Source organism: Leptopilina heterotoma, unplaced genomic scaffold, assembly GCF_015476425.1.
Source record: "Leptopilina heterotoma isolate Lh14 unplaced genomic scaffold, ASM1547642v1 Lhet_206, whole genome shotgun sequence".
Classification (NCBI taxonomy): Eukaryota; Metazoa; Arthropoda; class Insecta; order Hymenoptera; family Figitidae; genus Leptopilina; species Leptopilina heterotoma.
The window spans coordinates 1,941,942-1,961,410 of NW_025110922.1; the positions used below are offsets into that span (position 1 = coordinate 1,941,942).

The 19,469-nt window shown below is 23.5% G+C and overlaps 1 protein-coding gene and 1 long non-coding RNA gene across 6 annotated transcripts in view; one reads left to right on the forward strand and one right to left on the reverse strand.

Annotated features, from left to right (window-relative positions):
• LOC122501207 overlaps positions 1 to 8,470 on the reverse strand; it is a 161,423-nt gene extending 152,953 nt beyond the window's left edge. For both annotated transcript variants that reach the window (XR_006301547.1, XR_006301548.1), the window contains exons 1-3: positions 7,604 to 8,470; positions 7,275 to 7,395; positions 995 to 1,284 (exon numbers count right to left, since the gene is read on the reverse strand). This is a non-coding gene — a long non-coding RNA (uncharacterized LOC122501207). The remainder of the gene's footprint in view (positions 1 to 994; positions 1,285 to 7,274; positions 7,396 to 7,603) is intronic.
• Positions 8,471 to 8,649: 179 nt separating this feature from the next.
• Positions 8,650 to 19,057, forward strand: LOC122501205. 4 transcript variants are annotated; one of them, XM_043610505.1, is made up of 10 exons: positions 8,650 to 9,041; positions 9,952 to 10,046; positions 10,158 to 10,271; positions 12,089 to 12,196; positions 13,908 to 14,056; positions 14,137 to 14,319; positions 14,451 to 14,557; positions 14,634 to 14,745; positions 18,258 to 18,385; positions 18,786 to 19,057. In XM_043610505.1, exons 2-10 carry the CDS (start codon positions 10,020 to 10,022, stop codon positions 18,977 to 18,979), a joined length of 1,122 nt encoding a protein of 373 aa, XP_043466440.1. In that variant the 5' UTR covers positions 8,650 to 9,041; positions 9,952 to 10,019; the 3' UTR covers positions 18,980 to 19,057. The 4 variants fall into 4 exon arrangements, with proteins under 4 accessions (XP_043466440.1, XP_043466442.1, XP_043466439.1 ...); XM_043610507.1 differs by having other exon boundaries at positions 8,650 to 9,025; XM_043610504.1 differs by having other exon boundaries at positions 8,650 to 8,940.
• The last annotated feature ends 412 nt before the right edge of the window (positions 19,058 to 19,469 follow it).

Consider the following 19,469-nt stretch of genomic DNA (forward strand, 5'->3'; position numbering starts at 1 on the left):
AGCGTATTTACAATTTATTTAACATTGTTTTTATCGAAAGGTGTATGTGTGTATACGTGTGCATTTGTAAATAAATAAATTTTCTTGAAATTACATTAATGTCGATCTTTAGAAAAATATAGGAATATTAATGCATTAATTATAAATTTTAATTAAAACCAATGCATATAATTTTATTTGTCTACTTTATACAAATGTGTAAAAAGTTATGTAATTTCTTTTTTAATTTAAAAATTGTTTTTAATTTAATAAATCGGCATAAATGTGAAAAAAAACCAAGAAAATAATAATAATAATACTATAGTCAAAGTGTAACTGGAAAGACAAGATGTTCGTGATTACTTGATTGTATTGTATAAATTGTTGTGTGAAAAGAAATCGTATCATGAACACATTATACAAATAATATAATCACTGGTTTTGGTCATGAACTTTAATATGATACGAATGTAAATAAAAAATTTGTTATTCAAAACATATTGAATATTATTAATTCACCTAAATCAATCCTTCTTCTTTTGAAACAATGAATGAGTATTTTAAAAAGGTACGATTATCCAAAAACTATATAGTAAGATTTTTCTAAAAGTAGAAAACGAAAAATACGAATAAAAATTTTTTTTAGAGATATTAAAGAATATTCTGTTTAAAACAACAACATGAAGAAGTCGAAAAAACTCTTTAAATTCCACCAAATTTCATAGTAAAGAATTTTTCTAGCAATCAGTTAATATTTAAATATTAATTAATTATATTTCAATGCTGAGAAAAAAATTAAAATTGATGTAACATTAATTTGCACCAAAATGAATTATTCTCTATAACGCATGAATCATTCTCTATATTTTTTCCCAAACTTAATTTTTTTGTCTTTTTAAATTTCGATTTTAAAAAATGAAAACTATTAGGAAGAGGAACTTATAAGAGGGGCACAAAATGTTACCTAAACATAGGAAGAGTGAAATAATAATAAATTAATAAAAAAAGGACTCACCGATAATTGTCCTCCAAGCAATGATAGCAAACTTCAAGAAAGATCACTTCGACTAAGTCATTCATTTTATCCTTCAAAACCTCATCTGGACCAGCTAATGTAGATCCAGGATAGTAAAGGAGGAGGGGGTGGCACTTCTTTTGTATTGTCTTTAATGTCCTTGAAAATTTTTAAGATGTATTTTCTTTTGAACCCCCATGTTTACAACTAGGAGAAATGATGATGTGATGACTTTTGGCATCACTTTTAACTTCTTTCTCTTTTTATTCTTAAAGATCCTTAGGAATTGTCTGAAACAAAAAAAAAAATTATTGAAAATCAGGATTGCCACGCTTTTGCTCTTTTCAAATTCCCTGACTTTTCCAGGTTTTCCAGGTTAAGAAACGGAATTTTTCCACGTTTTTAAAACGAAAATCATTCGAAAACATCAATAACTTCATTTTTAAATAAATATTTAATAATTATTTTTTTATAGAAATTAAGATATTCAAAAATTTGAAATTCAAAAACTTATAAGAATATTATTATAAAAACATGAAGATAACGATCACACCGAGTCTTCGACTCGGAGTGATCGCTTTCTTCATGTTTTATAATAATTAAAACTTGCTACTTTGTTATTGTAACTATTTCAAAAATTATTTTCATCATTACGATTATTCACTTCTAGAATTTTCAACTAAAATTTTTTTTAATAAGTCTTGAAAAAGTTCTTTGTAAATATTCAAATTCTTTTGTTTACAATTTAATTTTACGAAATTTCGATTATTCTGACATTCTTCAATTAAATATATTAAAAATTAAAAACTTCAAATAATTAAAAAAAATCCCATTAAACTTATTGAGAAAAATTAATTCTATAGAATTCTTAATTAAAAGTATAAAAAGTTCAAATCTTCAAAGATTTTAATTTGAAATTCATTTTTAAATCAATATTTATTAGAAAATTCTACAAAAATTCAATTATCTAAATACAAAAATAAATATTAATAAACAATTGAATGTTTCTTAAAATTGAATTCTCATAAAGAATTTTATCAACAAATTTTTAAATAATTGAATTCTCTTGACAAATTTTAATAAAATTTTAAGAATATTTACGCCCTTCGAATTTTTTAGATTCTAAAAACCATACTAAAAGATACAAAAAATTTTTTTTTTTAAATTACTCTAAGAATATATTAAATTATTTAAAAAAATAAATATTAAAAATGTATTAATTATATATGTATTAAAAAAATAATAATATTTATAAAAGATAACTTTCAAAACTGTCTAACAAAATAAAATCAATAACAAGTATCTAAATTATAATTAATGAGGTACCTAATAATAAGTATTTATTTCTTTTCGTCAAATCAAATTAAACTTTATTTCAATTAAATTAAATATTAATTTATAATTATTAATAATTACTAGCCAAACTATCCGCGCGCAAGCGAGCGGGAATGTTGTATGGGGTTGCTTATTTTAAACAATTTAAAAAATTTTAAAGAAATAATTATTATAACCTAACAAAGAGATTTAACTAACTAAAATTCAAATAATTTCACTCAATGGTCTCAATTTAAATAGAATTTACATTACTAGACTTAAACTATGGGTAGAACAATTACAATTAGTATCTGGGTCATCTTTTGCACTGCTTATTTTATAAAGCCATTTTAAATTAAATACTTTTTAAAGAAATAATAATTATTACACACTGAAAAAAGTTTTACTTGAAATAGCGATAAGTTTCTCTAGAATAACGAAAGTATTAATTGAAGCACTAAATAATTTCGCTACTAAAGTGAAATCTGTAGTTCATCCAGCTAAATATTTTTTGCCGTGCATAACGAAAAAAGAATTAAATTAACATCAGATTTTCTACATTCAAAAAAAAACGAATTCAAATAGAAATTAATCATTTTACAACTTAACCAAATTCACCCCAGAAATAACTGAATTCGATAATTTAGAAGAAAGTCAGACAAAAGCAGGGTTCCTACAGAATCTGGAAATCATGAAAATCATGGAAATGGTATGGAATTTTAAAAAGGCTTCTGGAAATCAGGGAAATCATGGAAAAGGCCTGTAATTTTTAAAAAATTCTAAATTTTTTCAGTTTTCCATTTTTTCTCTTGAATAAAAATTCAAATAATAATAAACCTAATGGTATAAAAGAGAAAAAAAATGTTGAATTTAAAGAAATTCAATTTTTCGGATTTTTGATAATTTTTAATAATTTTTTATTTTTTTCCAAAGAGTCGAGACAATTTAATAAGTAAAGTATTTTCCAAAAGCACAAAAATAATGAAGCTAAATCCTATAAAAGAGAGGAAAGAATGTTGAATTTTAAGAAATTCGGATTTTTGAATTTTTGATAAATTTTCGATAATTTCACATTTTTTACCAAAGAGTCAAGACAATTAAATAAGTAAAGTATTTTCCAAAAGCACAAAAATAATGAAGCTAAATCCCATAAAAGAGAGGAAAAAATGTTGAATTTTAAGAAATTCGCATTTTTGAATTTTTGATAATTTTCGATAATTTTAGATTTTTTACCAAAGAGTCGAGACAATTTAATAAGTAAAGTATTTTCCAAAAGCACAAAAATAATGAAGCTAAATCCCATAAAAGAGAAGAAAAAATGTTGAATTTTAAAAAAATCGGAATTTTGAATTTTTTCGAATTCTTGATAATTTTAGATGTTTTACTAAAGAGTCGAACTATTAAATAAGTAAAGTATTTTCCAAAAGCACAAAAATAATGAAGCTAAATCCCATTAAGAAGAGGAAAAAATGTTGAATTTTAAGAAATTCGCATTTTTGAATTTTTGATCATTTTCGATAATTTTAGATTTTTTACTAAAGAGTCGAGACAATTTAATAAGTAAAGTATTTTCCAAAAGCACAAAAATAATGAAGCTAAATCCTATAAAAGAGAGGAAAAAATGTTGAATTTTAAGAAATTCGGATTTTTGAATTTTTTCGAATTTTTGATAATTTTAGATTTTTTACCAAAGAGTCGAGACAATTTAATAAGTAAAGTATTTTCCAAAAGCACCAAAATAATAAAGCTAAATCCCATAAAAGAGAAGACAAAATGTTGAATTTTAAGAAAATTGGATTTTTGAATTTTTGATAATTTTCGATAATTTTACATTTTTTACCAAAGAGTCGAGACAATTTAATAAGTCAAGCATTTTCCAAAAGCACAAAAATAATAAAGCTAAATCCCATAAAAGAGAAGACAAAATGTTGAATTTTAAGAAATTCGGATTTTTGAATTTTTGATAATTTTCGATAATTTAACATTTTTTACCAAAGAGTCGAGACAATTTAATAAGTAAAGTATTTTCCAAAAGCACAAAAATAATGAAGCTAAATCCTATTAAGGAGAGGAAATATTGTTGAATTTTAAGAAATTCGCATTTTTGAATTTTTGATAATTTTCGATAATTTTAGATTTTTTACCAAAGAGTCGAGACAATTTAATAAGTAAAGTATTTTCTAAAAGCACAAAAATAATGAAGCTAAATCCTATAAAAGAGAGGAAAAAATGTTGAATTTTAAGAAAAACGGATTTTTGAATTTTTTCGAATTTTTGATAATTTTAGATTTTTTACCAAAGAGTCGAGACAATTTAATAAGTAAAGTATTTTCCAAAAGCACCAAAATAATAAAGCTAAATCCCATAAAAGAGAAGACAAAATGTTGAATTTTAAGAAAATCGGATTTTTCAATTTTTTCGAATTTTTGATAATTTTAGATTTTTTACTAAAGAGTCGAGACAATTTAATAAGTAAAGTATTTTCCGAAAGCACAAAAATAATGAAGCTAAATCCTATAAAAGAGAGGAAAAAATGTTGAATTTTAAGAAATTCGGATTTTTGAATTTTTGATAAATTTTCGATAATTTTAGATTTGTTACAAAAGAGTCGAGACAATTTAATAAGTAAAGTATTTTCCAAAAGCACAAAAATAATGAAGCTAAATCCTATAAAAGAGAGGAAAGAATGTTGAATTTTAAGAAATTCGCATCTTTGAATTTTTGATAATTTTCGATAATTTTAGATTTTTTACCAAAGAGTCGAGACAATTTAATAAGTAAAGTATTTTCCAAAAGCACAAAAATAATGAAGCTAAATCCTATAAAAGAGAGGAAAGAATGTTGAATTTTAAGAAATTCGCATCTTTGAATTTTTGATAATTTTCGATAATTTTAGATTTTTTACCAAAGAGTCGAGACAATTTAATAAGTAAAGTATTTTCCAAAAGCACCAAAATAATAAAGCTAAATCCCATAAAAGAGAAGACAAAATGTTGAATTTTAAGAAAATTGGATTTTTGAATTTTTGATAATTTTCGATAATTTTACATTTTTTACCAAAGAGTCGAGACAATTTAATAAGTCAAGCATTTTCCAAAAGCACAAAAATAATAAAGCTAAATCCCATAAAAGAGAAGACAAAATGTTGAATTTTAAGAAATTCGGATTTTTGAATTTTTGATAATTTTCGATAATTTAACATTTTTTACCAAAGAGTCGAGACAATTTAATAAGTAAAGTATTTTCCAAAAGCACAAAAATAATGAAGCTAAATCCTATTAAGGAGAGGAAATATTGTTGAATTTTAAGAAATTCGCATTTTTGAATTTTTGATAATTTTCGATAATTTTAGATTTTTTACCAAAGAGTCGAGACAATTTAATAAGTAAAGTATTTTCTAAAAGCACAAAAATAATGAAGCTAAATCCTATAAAAGAGAGGAAAAAATGTTGAATTTTAAGAAAAACGGATTTTTGAATTTTTTCGAATTTTTGATAATTTTAGATTTTTTACCAAAGAGTCGAGACAATTTAATAAGTAAAGTATTTTCCAAAAGCACCAAAATAATAAAGCTAAATCCCATAAAAGAGAAGACAAAATGTTGAATTTTAAGAAAATCGGATTTTTCAATTTTTTCGAATTTTTGATAATTTTAGATTTTTTACTAAAGAGTCGAGACAATTTAATAAGTAAAGTATTTTCCGAAAGCACAAAAATAATGAAGCTAAATCCTATAAAAGAGAGGAAAAAATGTTGAATTTTAAGAAATTCGGATTTTTGAATTTTTGATAAATTTTCGATAATTTTAGATTTGTTACAAAAGAGTCGAGACAATTTAATAAGTAAAGTATTTTCCAAAAGCACAAAAATAATGAAGCTAAATCCTATAAAAGAGAGGAAAGAATGTTGAATTTTAAGAAATTCGCATCTTTGAATTTTTGATAATTTTCGATAATTTTAGATTTTTTACCAAAGAGTCGAGACAATTTAATAAGTAAAGTATTTTCCAAAAGCACAAAAATAATGAAGCTAAATCCTATAAAAGAGAGGAAAGAATGTTGAATTTTAAGAAATTCGCATCTTTGAATTTTTGATAATTTTCGATAATTTTAGATTTTTTACCAAAGAGTCGAGACAATTTAATAAGTAAAGCATTTTCCAAAAGCACAAAAATAATGAAGCTAAATCCTATAAAAGAGAGGAAAAAATGTTGAATTTTAAGAAATTCGGATGTTTGAATTTTTGATAATTTTCGATAATTTCACATTTTTTAACAAACAGTCGAGACAATTTAATAAGTAAAGCATTTTCCAAAAGCACAAAAATAATGAAGCTAAATCCTATAAAAGAGAGGAAAGAATGTTGAATTTTAAGAAATTCGGATTTTTGAATTTTTTCGAATTTTTGATAATTTTAGATTTTTTACCAAAGAGTCAAGACAATTTAATAAATAAAGTATTTTCCAAAAGCACAAAAATAATGAAGCTAAATCCTATAAAAGAGAGGAAAAAATGTTGAATTTTAAGAAATTCGGATGTTTGAATTTTTGATAATTTTCGATAATTTCACATTTTTTACCAAAGAGTCGAGACAATTTAATAAGTAAAGCATTTTCCAAAAGCACAAAAATAATGAAGCTAAATCCCATAAAAGAGAGGAAAGAATGTTAAATTTTAAGAAATTCGGATTTTTGATAATTTTCGATAATTTTAGATTTTTTACCAAAGAGTCGAGACAATTTAATAAGTAAAGTATTTTCCACATTAAAAAGTTTGACATTAAAAAATATATAAAAAATGCCAATACTTAACCCACAAAATTAAATTTTCAAAACAAACAAATGTATGCAGATAATTTGCTAACGGAAAGGAAACTTACGATTATTATAATGTATTATAGTAAATAAAATAAAAAAATAATTAAATTTATAAAGTTTTTGCAGAAAAATAAAGAAAATATTACTTACGAATTAGAAATTCCTTCCTCAGAATGTTGGCAGTGGCAGTATCTTTTGGACCAACACAAAATCTTTTATAATCCCGAAGATGACTGGAGGGAGTGAGGGAGGAGCCACTTTTATTCACGCCCTTTTTTTCAGAAATACACAAGAAAAATTTGGAAAATTAATAATTTAAAATAAAATAGATTGAATTATTATAAAATAATAATTTATTATTAATTAATAATTCAATAGTTAAATAAAATAATTTATTATTAGTTAGAAATTTAATTTCAAAAATGTCTAAAATAAAATCAAAAGTAAACATTTTTTTAAAATAATTAATTTTCACTTACCAATTATGAATTCCTTTTTTACAACGTTTTCAGCGCAGCATCCTGTATAAAAGCTCAAGATTTCTTTGAATCCTGCTGTTGACTAGAGAGAATGAGTGTGGGGTCACTCTAACTCATGTCCTCCATCCTTTTATTGTAGGCCCTCTTCATCGGCATCATCTTAATTGTCGTCTTTTTGCTTCCACTTCCTGGCATCTTTGGTGCGGACTCTTGGCGACTAATGCAGTATTTCACTACATCTCTTCTTGTGGTTCCCAATGTCCAGGTTCTCAGAAAGTGTCCACAATAGAGATTTTTTAGGTTAAGTTGACACATTACAAACAATAGAGACTCTATTGTGTATAACGGGTAAACATAACCTTAAATTCCCAGTTGTGGAACAACCCTTAACTGGCTCTACAATGAGGTAGAAACCCCATTATGGAGTCAGCTTTACATTGGCAACCTAGACATCATCACCTAGAATCCAGGTTGCTTTAAGGTGTAAAACATCTTAAGCATACCTCACCCTGGACTCCAGGCAGTGATGCCCAGTTTGCCAACTGAGCCACCCCTGGTCCCCACCCTGGGGTCACCCTCCTCCTCTGGGAGGGGCCCCTGGCAGCTTCTCCAACCGAGGAGACCCGGAGGGTCTCAACCCGGGAGAACCAGCTACTACCACCGTCACCGGTGGTTGCCAGCCGCCGACTGAGCTCCGCGCACAGCACCAACGCATGTTCGGTATAGCGCGCTCTCATTGGCTGCGCGTCGACCAATGAGAAAGCGCTTTGCCGACGCCTACGCGCGCTCGTGTCGATTATTTCAACTATCGAAAACTATCGATATTCAAATTATTTACAATAAATATTAAATTAACTAAGTAATTAATAAGTAAAATACATTAAATTAATAATTAATATTAATAAATATGTTAAATAATAATAATTTATTAGATACATTGCACTAAATATTGCGTTTTTAAATCCATTTTCAAATAATCGATTTCTAACTAGGAACAATCTAACCTGTAGCCAACTTCGCTAACTTCATTGAAGAAATACGTGCTGTCATAATAATATTTATTATTAGAGAATTAAAAACGATATAAATAAATATTAATATTTAATTAATTGAATACATTAGTAATTGAAAGTAGCCTAATAATAGATAATTTGCACTCGTCTGTAAATGGTGATATGGGGAAAAGAGAATTATTCGAAGAAGGAATGAGAGAAATGTGGGTTTTCGCACGGCGTGGTTAAACAATCCTTTGTGTTTCTCAACCGTCTCAACTCTCTTGGACCGCAGACGTTACGAGTGCGTTTTCCAAAACTCCACAAGGATGACAAGGATTAAAGGTGTTTAAAGGATTATAGATTTGTGTCATTAGCAACTAGGTACATCTTATTCGACAAAAACTGTAAACAGAAAAAGTCAAACTTTGTAGGTAACTTTACAGGTATTTTAATTTACAAACTAATTTATACTATTTTTCTTCTTTTTACGGCTATTTTTGATGAGTTATTATTAAAAAGAGTGTATTTAGTATAATTTTAATAGGGGGAATTTATTTGTGCAATTGCAAAAGTAAACAATGAAATTGAAAAGTTTTATTATGTTCTGTCAGTTCTGTGGCGATTTTATGGGTTATGTTAGCGATTAAAAAGAAAAATTATTAATATTATGTTAATATTATAAAGTTAAATATATTATTTACTATCAATTATTTTTTATTTTTAATAATTATTTAGTTATTATGACTTCTTATCAATTATTTGGTAATATTTACTTTAAATAGCGTGAAAAGTAAATATTTTGACACAATTTAAATTTATTATTAAATATACGACTATTTCTCAATTCATAAGACAATTCTTTATAGAATATTTATAACATTTTGTTAAAAATTAGAATTTTTTTATTTAATAAATAATTAAAAATACATTACAAAGAATATTAAAAAGCATGTATTACTTAATATAAATTTCATAAAAAAAACTGCGATAGAATATTTGTTATATTTTTCCTTAATATTTATTTAAATAATTTTTTCGAAATTCTTAATGTTTGTAAATTTTATTCTTGCCTTACAATTTGAACACCTTATATATTTTATTATGTGATCACTTTTTTTATAAATTTAGAAGACTTTACTCTTGAGATCGTTATCAGATTTTTAGCTGATAATAGAATACAATTTTAATGATAATAATTATCATATAAAGTCTTTGTTATCTGGACACCTGTTGTGTCCAAAATAATTCAGTAGGAATTATTTAATTAAACAGAAATGGTTTTAATTGAAATTCTTTCTATTATTGGAGCCTTATCATTAGCTCGACTTTTTACATTTATTTTGACTCCTGTAGAAAATGTCGAACCTATTTTTGGCATCTATAAACGGCCTGGAAAATGGTACTGGGCAAAATATTTGGCCATGTTTTTCATTCTAAAATCTCGAAAAGTAAGTATAAAAATTTTTCTGAAAGTTGAAATGAAAAAACATTTTAAGTGAGGAAGAAAATATTAAATCTATAATAAAGATATTTTCAAAACAATTTTCTTTTTATTTTAGATATTGGGCTACCTTGATAGGCAACGTCATCATCGGACAGGCTATGGATTGAAATCGCGATCATCGCCAGAAGAAATGGAAATGCCTCAAACATTGTCACCTGAACATCCTAAAGTAATTTTAAATAATTTTTTACTTTATTTAATATTTGTTGAGACATTATTGTCACTGAAAATTATTAAGATAACCATCAAATGTTACAGTTACGAGACATCACACATTCATTTTATTATTATTATTTTGCAAATTACAAAATTTTTTTATTTTTCAATATATAAACTTAAATTTATGGATAATTTCAGATTCAAAATTAAAAAAACTCACTTTTACTAAATACATAATTAATTAATAACGTTTATTATTTTCAAAAAATATTCTCAAAAATTCAATTAATTTTATAAATCGTCGGCTGAGAATTATACTGAGTCATGTCCATTTTTTGAAAATTTTTTAAAAATTAGTGCTTTTTATTCCACGAAACTTGCTGAATCAAAAGCAGTGATTATTAAAAAATTTTCAAAAATGGACATGACTCAATATAATTTTCTGCCGACGAAATATTAATAATATTAATATTTATTATTAATTAATAATAATATTAACAAAATTTAATAATAGTAAAACTATTAATTACAATTATATTAACAAAAAATCAAGTATTTTACCTATTTCGTTTATTATATGCTTTTTTCTAAAACAAATTTCGTTTCACTAATTATTTACAAAAACTCTATTGAAATTGTTTATTTAACAGAATCCAATTTACTATTCATATTTTAATAAAATGTAATAATAGTAAAACTATAAATTACACTTATTAACAAAATCGATTATATTTAAAAAATTAAAAAATGTTTTGACAGAATTTCATTATTCTCATAAATAATAAAATTCTTCGAAAGAAAATTCTTTTTAAAAAATCATTATTTTTAAAATTTTTAATAAAATTCCTTCAAAAAATTCAATAATTTTCAAAAATGCAGATAAAATTCTTCGAAACAATTCAATTATTATTATAAACTAGCTGTCGTATACCCGTCTTCAACGGGTTTTAGTTTCTACCAATACATTTAACAATGTTTCTACCAATCTGGAAAATCAGAAAATAGCCGGGAATTTAATTTCATCGGAAAATTAATAATTAGTTACCATTAGCTATTTCGGTAGTATAATATTTACTATTTGAATAGTCTCCACCCTTTAGCAAAAAATTATCAAAAATTCGAAGAACCGAATTTCTTAAAATTTAACGTTTTTTTCTTCTCTTTTATATCATTAAGCTTTATTATTTTTGGGCTCTTCAAAAACACTTTACTTAATTAATAGTCTCCACCCTTTGGTAAAAAATCAAAAATTATCAAAAATTATGAAAATTTCGAAAAACCGAATTTCTTAAAATTCAACATTTTTTCTTCTCTTTTATAGCATTTAGCTTCATTATTTTTGTCTAATGTAGCAAATTTCTTACTTTACATACTGATCTTTAAATAAAAAACTTTAATAACTTTTACTGAAAAGCTTGCTTCAACATTAAAAATCACTATTTTTTTAGAAAAAAGTTGATCTAAAAAAACGAAAAAAACGTCAAAATACTAAACAGTGCAAGAAATAATATGAAATTTAGTAAAGTTATATGAAAATTCTTGATATTTGATATAATAATACTAAAATTTCATATTATTCCTTTCACTGTTTAATATTTTTTATATCAAAATTTCGCTTTGTCGCATTTTTTCCCCGCAAATTGTGAAATACTTTTACAAAATTTAATATAATTTTTTTCCGTGTAATTGTAAATAAAAAAAAATTTAATTTTATTGTAATAATACATTTAAATTCTAAAAATAAATAAGATTTACATGTAAATTTTCTCTTAAAAATATAGGAAAAGTTTATGTATTAACGGTAAATGAATTTTCTTTTATTTTCAGGCAGTTGAAGCAGTTTTCTTTATCCTGTGTACCAAAGAAGGTTTTTACATGATGTGCGGATGCGAAAAAAGACACAATAATATCCACAATGGATATGTTTATCTTTTAGTAAGTAAATTTTCCTCCTAAAATTAATTTTGGATTTTTTTAATTCATTCATACATATTTCAATCTAATTAATTCAATTTTTTAAATAATTGATAGTCAAGTAGTTTTTTACGAATGTTTTTATAAGTACATGCAGAAATAGTTTAGAAGGTGCACCTATTAAAGTGTAACCCAATATACTTTGATGATAAACTGGAAGTCGTATTACAGGAAACACAATACATTTAAATAAAGTGATAGATAACAAAATTCTCTATAAAAATTCAATTATTTTTAGGAATTTAAAAAAAATTCTTTGCTTAATTCAATTATTTTCAAAAATAACAATATTTATCAAAAAATTTCAATTATTTTCAAAAGTAATAAAATTCTTGGAAGAAATTCAATTATTTTTCAAAATTTTAACGAATATCTTGTCAAGAATTCAATTATCTTTACAAATAGGAAAATTTTTCCCTAAAAATTCAATTATTTTCAAAAATTAAAATAAACTTTATTGCAAAATTTCAATTATTTTCAATATTTACTATTTATATAAAATTTATCAAATAATTTAATTATTAAAACAAATTTTTGATACAATTCTACAAAACATTCAACCATTTTCATAAATAATAAAATTTAATTTATGAATTCAATTATTCTCATCGCAAAATTTCAAATATTTTTCATACAGTTTTAAATAAATTCCTCGATAAATGCAATTATTCTTAAAAATTTTATTAAAACTTGACGAAAGAATTCAATTTTAAGAAACATTTATTAATTCAATAAAATTCAATGCAATAATTCAATTATTTTCAAAATTTTTAAATAATTCTGCAAAAGAATTCAATTATCTTGATAAACAACAAAATTCTCGCTATAAAATCAATTACTTTAAGGAATTTTAATAAAATTCTTTTCCAAAAATTAATTATTTTGATAAATAGGTATCAAAATTCTCGTCAAGAATTAAATTATCTTTATAATTTTTATTGAGCGAAATTCTTCCCAAGAATTCAATTATTGTCAAAAATTTTAATAAAATTCTTCAAAAAGTTTTTAATTTATTATTTTCAAAAATTGTTATAAAATTTTGTAATTCAATAAATTTCAGTAAATTTTAATTAAATTCCTTAAAAGAAATTCATTATTTTCAAAAGTTGTTAATAAAATTCTTCGTAAAAATTAAATTTTAAGAAACATTCAATTTATTATTCAATAAATTGTTTATTTTTGTATTTAAATAATTTAATTCTCGTAGAATTTTCTAATAAAAATTAATTTAAAAATGAATTTCGGTTAAAATTTTATATAATAATTCAATATGAAGAGCATTATTATAAAATAATAATTTTATCACTGGGTTATTTTTAATGTCTTCTTCATGTTTATTTTATAATAATATTCTTATAATTTGTTGAATTTAAAATAGGTTTGAATTTGAATGTTTTGAAAAATTTTGATTATTCTTACTGATGTTTTCGAATAATTTTACAATAAAAGAAATTCTTAAATAAATGTATTAGAACATTTTTCTCAATATCTATAATCATTTTTAGAGCGAATCAGAATATTCTTTAGGGTCAGGGAAAAAGTCAAAATTCTGTCTGGAAATCAGGGAAAAATCAGGAAAGAACAAAGTTAAATTTTTGTGCCAACCCTGTTTTAGTTTCGCGTTTAGAATTTAATTCGAAACTTGTTAATCTATTTCTTTTGTTTAATTAAGGTTCCTGGAGTTGGTTTATTAGGCAGTGAAAAACTGCCAAACACTGTTTTACATGGAGGACATCCCAATAGTTATGGAGCCGAGGGAATCAAAATTTCATTAGTCAAACCAATGAAAGAATGGACAGTTGAATTTGATGGCAACATGAAGTAAATTTCTCAATATTTTTCCAATCTTTATTTATTTCTCGTTATTTAACAATTTTCATAAAAGAACAATATTATTTCAGATACATTTCTAAAAAGGAAACTGATGAAAATTCTGAATCGAAATTTCTTAAAGTCAAATTGGAAGGTACTTGGCAAAGCGATTTGCCTTATTTTGATTTCGACACCGATTTAAATACAAATCAAATCTGTAAGGCTTTGGCTGTTGAAGATTGGACTGAGGATTTCTTCCGATATCTTCGAGAGTAAATTTTATTTAAAAATTAAAAAAAAACAATGTCATTTATTTTAATTTAATTTTGTTTTTAATTTCCTTTTTATTTTTAATATTTTATTTTTAATTTTATTTTTAATTTTAATATATTTTATTTTTTAGGGCCCACCAAACTCATTATGAGCACATGGGGAACATGAAAGCAAAATTGTCGATTGATGGGAAACTTTACGAGTTTGAGGGTTTGTCATTTCGAGATCATAGTTATGGTAAGTAGTAGTTTATAAAGTTACCAGAAAATCTACTAGAACGTGTGCCATAAAATCAATCGATTGACACTTACAGGATTTAAACGAGATTGGAATTTAATGCACAGATACATTTATCACATACTCTTTATGGAGAACGGAATGACTTTATCGATCGGCGTTTTGAGTCAGCCATGCACTACTTCCTGGTGAGATTTAAAAAAAATTTTCCAAGTTTATGAAGATTTGAAAAATTTAAATATCGATTTTAATTTTCGTTTAAAATTAGTTTTCTTATTTAATTTTAAATTTTTATACTTTTCATTTTATTTTTTTTTTATATTTTTTTTTCTATATCATAAAATATGTATTTTATTCGCAAAGTTCTGTTTAGTACAGTGAAAAATTCCAAAGGAAAAGTACAGTAAAATTAGTTGATTGTGCTCTAATTATCTTATTCTAAAAGTGCTTTAAAGAGTAGTAATTCTCGATTTAATGCATTTTCCATTTTTGAGCTCATTAAATTGATATTCTAATTAGACAGGAAACTTTTGAAAAATTCCCCATTTGTAAAATAATTAGAATTAAATTTAAATTTTCGTTTCATTTTAAAGTTATTTTAATGATTTAATTTCCAAATTTTATTCAAATATGTTTGTATTGTTTTAAATTAATTAATATTAAAAAAAACTTGATTAGATAGGAGACAAAAAGGATTAATAAAGAATATACTCAATACTTTCATAACATTCTTTTTAACTCTAATAATATAACAATAGACTCTTAGGAAAGTTTATACGATTTTCCTTGAATTTAATTTCCTTTTAGCGAAATAAAAACTTTTATTATTTTTAATCATCTAGAATGAACCGTAAAAAGTAAAATTTAAAAGTGAACTACATAGATTTTAATTATCACCTTTCTTTCACTTTATTCTATAGTTTGATGCAATTTAATTAAAGTTTATATGATGTTTTTGTCAATTTAATAACAATTAAGTAACTTGGATTATTTTTTAATTTCAATTTTAACATGGACCGAACCAGTGAAAGTATTTAAAAATGCGGACTTTACGGACCAAAAATTAAAAATTACGAACCAATTATTACTGACAAAAATATAACCAGTCCGAGTCAAATAAGACAACAATTTACGTAAAACTATAAATTAAATTTTTCATAATTAAAAAACATGAAGAAATCGATAACTCCGAGTCTTCGACTCGGAGTGATCGATTTCTTCATGTTTTATAATAATTAAAGATAACCGAGTGACAAAATCATTATGAAAATATAAATTCCTAAAAAAATTGTATTATTCATGAAAATAATTGAATTATTGCGAAGAAATTTATATAAATTTTGTAGATAATTTGAATTCTTGTGGAATTTTTATTATTTATGAAAATAATTAAATGTTTGCGTAGAAGTTTACCAAAAATTTTTTTAAATAATTAGATTCTTTTGGAAAATTTTATTAAAATAGTTAATATTAAAAATCATTGAATTGAAGAAAACTTTTGGAAAATAATTGAATTTTAGAGAAGAATTTTTATTGCTTTTGAAAATAATTGAATTTCTGCAATCAAACTTCACAAAAATTCAATTTTTTTATTCTTTTTAACTAAAATTCTTCTTTAAATCAATTATTTTTAATAATTTTCTTAAGAGTTATTTGAGAATTTTTACATCCATTTGTTTACCATATTCAATTTTACGAAATTTCAATTATTCGTAAATTCTTGAATTAAATATATATTATTAAAAAAAAAACTTCAAATAATTTCAAGAAAAATTCAAATTAACGTTTTCAAAATTCAATTATTTCTAAAAATTCACGCTTTATTGTTTTTAATATTCAATTACTATCTAACATTTTAACTTAAATTAATTTTTAAATAAATGATTATTAGAAATTTCAACTAGAATTCAATTATTGAAATACGAAAATAAATAATTTATTGAATAATTGAATGTTTCTTAAAATTCAATTCCCATACGGAATTTTATCAACCAATTTTTAAATAATAATTGAATTCTTTCAAGGGATTTTAATAAAATTTTTAAGAATAATTACATTTTTCGAGAAATTTGATTAAAATTAATTAAAATTCTGTGATGAGTTTTATTATTTGTGAAAATAATTGAATCCCCCCCTAAGAAGAATTTTATTATTTTTGAACAATATTTACTTTTTGCGAAGAATATTATTATTCTTGAAAATAATTGAATTTCTGCAATAATTTGTAACTTTTTCAAAATTAAATTTTTTTTTCGTCTTTTTAACTAAAATTCTTCTATAAATGCATTATTTTTAATAATTTTTGAAAAATTTCTTTGCGAATTTTCAAATTCATTTCTTTACAATTCAATTTTAGAAAGATGTTAATTTGAAACCTTTTCAAAATTCAAATAATTCTAAAAAAATTCACGATCTAATGCTTTTAATATTCAATTATAATTTGAAATTTTAACTGAAATCCATTTTTAAATCAATTTTTATTACAAAATTTTACTAGAATTCAATTATTTAAATACAAATAAAAACAATTTATTTTAATAATTGCATGCTTTCTAAAATTGAATTCTCATAAAGAATTTTATCAATGAATTTTTAAATAATTGAATTCTTTTGACGTTTTTTAATAAAATTTTTAAGAATATTTACAATTTTCGAGGAATTCGATTAAAATTGTATTAAAAATAATTGAAATTCTGCAATGAGTTTTATTATTTTATGAAAATAATTGAATTCCTAAAAAGAATTTTATTATTCACGAAAATAATTTAATCCTTGTTAAAAATTTTATTATTTATGAAAATAATTAAATTATTGCGAGGAAATTTATAAAAAATTTGTAAATAATTGAATTCCTATGAAATTTTTATTATTTCATGAAAATAATTAAATGTTTGCGTAGAATTTTATCAAATTTTTTATAAGCAATTAAATTTTTTTGGAAAATTTTATTAAAATAGTAGATATATTGAAATTTTGCCAAGAATTGTATTAAAATTTTTAAAAATATTTGAATTTCGAAGAAGAGTTTTAATATTTCTAAAGATAATTGAAATTTTGACGAGAATTTTTTTTAAATTTTTTAACGAAATTGAATTTCTGCGAAGAATTTTATTACTTTTGAAAATAATTGTATTTCTGCAATCATTTGTAATTTCTCTAAAATTCTCCAAATATTATATCATACAATTTACGAACTTTGCTACTTTTCTTAATCAAATTACGGACCTTTTTTTAAAAAAAAAAACTGACTTTAACGGATTTGAAGCAAATTTATGGACCTTTAGGGGATTTACAAACCTAGTTCGAGCCCCGTTTTAATTATAAAACTATAAAATAATTATTCTCACTCTTAAAATTCTTGTTTTCAATTTTCGAATTCAACATGAAAATGCAATTAGAACTAATATTTTTAATCCAATTTGGTGCATTAATAGTTGAGAAAAGTTTCGTATAGTATCAACAGTTACAAGTAAATATAAATTACTAAAGGAAATCAGGTTTGCAAAGTATTAATTCGTATGTTTCTAGAAGTTTTTCCCTCTTAATGAGATTTAAGGAAATGGAATTGCAAAAAGAAAGTATTTTGTATTTTGCTCTGATTCTTGTGATGAATCTACTTGTTGATGAATTTTCGCATTTTCAAGAGAGTTAAAAAATTTGAAATTTTTTTATAAATTTTAATTTTGTTTGTTAATTACAGTTTGAGGACTGGCTATGTCTATGAACCCGATGGTACCGTACATTCTTTGCAGAAATGTGATTTAGAATTATATCAGCATGGCGAAAGAGGCATACCAACGAGAGATTACGCATTTTCTTTTTCAGCGGGTAAGAAAATACTGTTTTAATCTTTAAAATACATTTTATCGGTATTTTTTTTAAAGGGTTTTGAATTTTCAAACGAGCAAAGAACTAAGTAACAAAACACTTTTTTTCTTTATTAAAATTCAAAAATGTATCACAGAATAAAGAAATAGTTCTTTTAATTACTATTCCAGCAAAAATCGATCATTTTATTTAATTTATTTTCTTTTTTTTTTATTCTTGAATTATATTCAATAATTATTTTTGTCTAAAAATATTTACATCAAAGAGGGGAAAATAAATGAAACAAGTGAAATTTTTATTTCTTTGTTTCACGATGAAAAGTATTTATAACAGATAAAATGTTTTTATTGATAGAAAAACAATAACTGGAACCAAGATTAATCAATTACTTTCTTCACAGGTAATAAAAATTATTGGATACAGGTCGAGATAGTGGATGAAGCAGTGCACGTTGTTGGTGGAAATAGTGAGGAAGCAAGAATGGTGGAATTTTTCGTAAAGGTGCGAGTGAATGGTAAAATCAACGGTAGAGGTATTTGTGAATATAATTACAACAATGCTTATTATCAGAAAATAATAGGAACCAGTTTATAAACAGTCGTCACGCAGTTTATCGACTACGATATTAAAAAAATCATTTATAATAACATGCAATAAAATTGATTTACTAAATTTTTAAATGAATATTAATTTTAAAATCTAATTCAACTTGTTTTAATTAATTCTATTTTCATTAAGATCGAATGATAGAATAATTTATTAAGATAGATTTAAAAAACATTTTTAACTTTAGAAAGTAGGTTTTAAATATTTTTTCGTTCCTTTGCTTTTTTTTTGTAAAGAAAATTATATTTACTCCTAACTTTATATTGTGACCACTTTGAAAAAAGAATTTTAGAACGTAATCGTTTGACCTGAATTTACATTTTTCAAATTATCAAGATAGAGTTTTTTTCCTAAGAATTCTGCCACTTTATGTCAATATTATCTTAGTATTTGCTTCCGTCACAAGTAAAATTTAATGTAAGTAGATGAAGTAATCAAATTGAAGATTTAACAAGTAATATATTTTAAAGTACAAATA

Excerpts from the sequence above, each read along its gene's own strand:
- LOC122501205 (XM_043610503.1), top strand. The coding sequence starts at position 9,873 with ATGGTTTTAATTGAAATTCTTTCTATTATTGGAGCCTTATCATTAGCT. Across the intron at positions 10,047-10,157 it reads TCATTCTAAAATCTCGAAAA|ATATTGGGCTACCTTGATAG; the intron begins GTAAGTATAAAA and ends TTTTTATTTTAG. Across the intron at positions 12,197-13,907 it reads ATGGATATGTTTATCTTTTA|GTTCCTGGAGTTGGTTTATT; the intron begins GTAAGTAAATTT and ends TGTTTAATTAAG.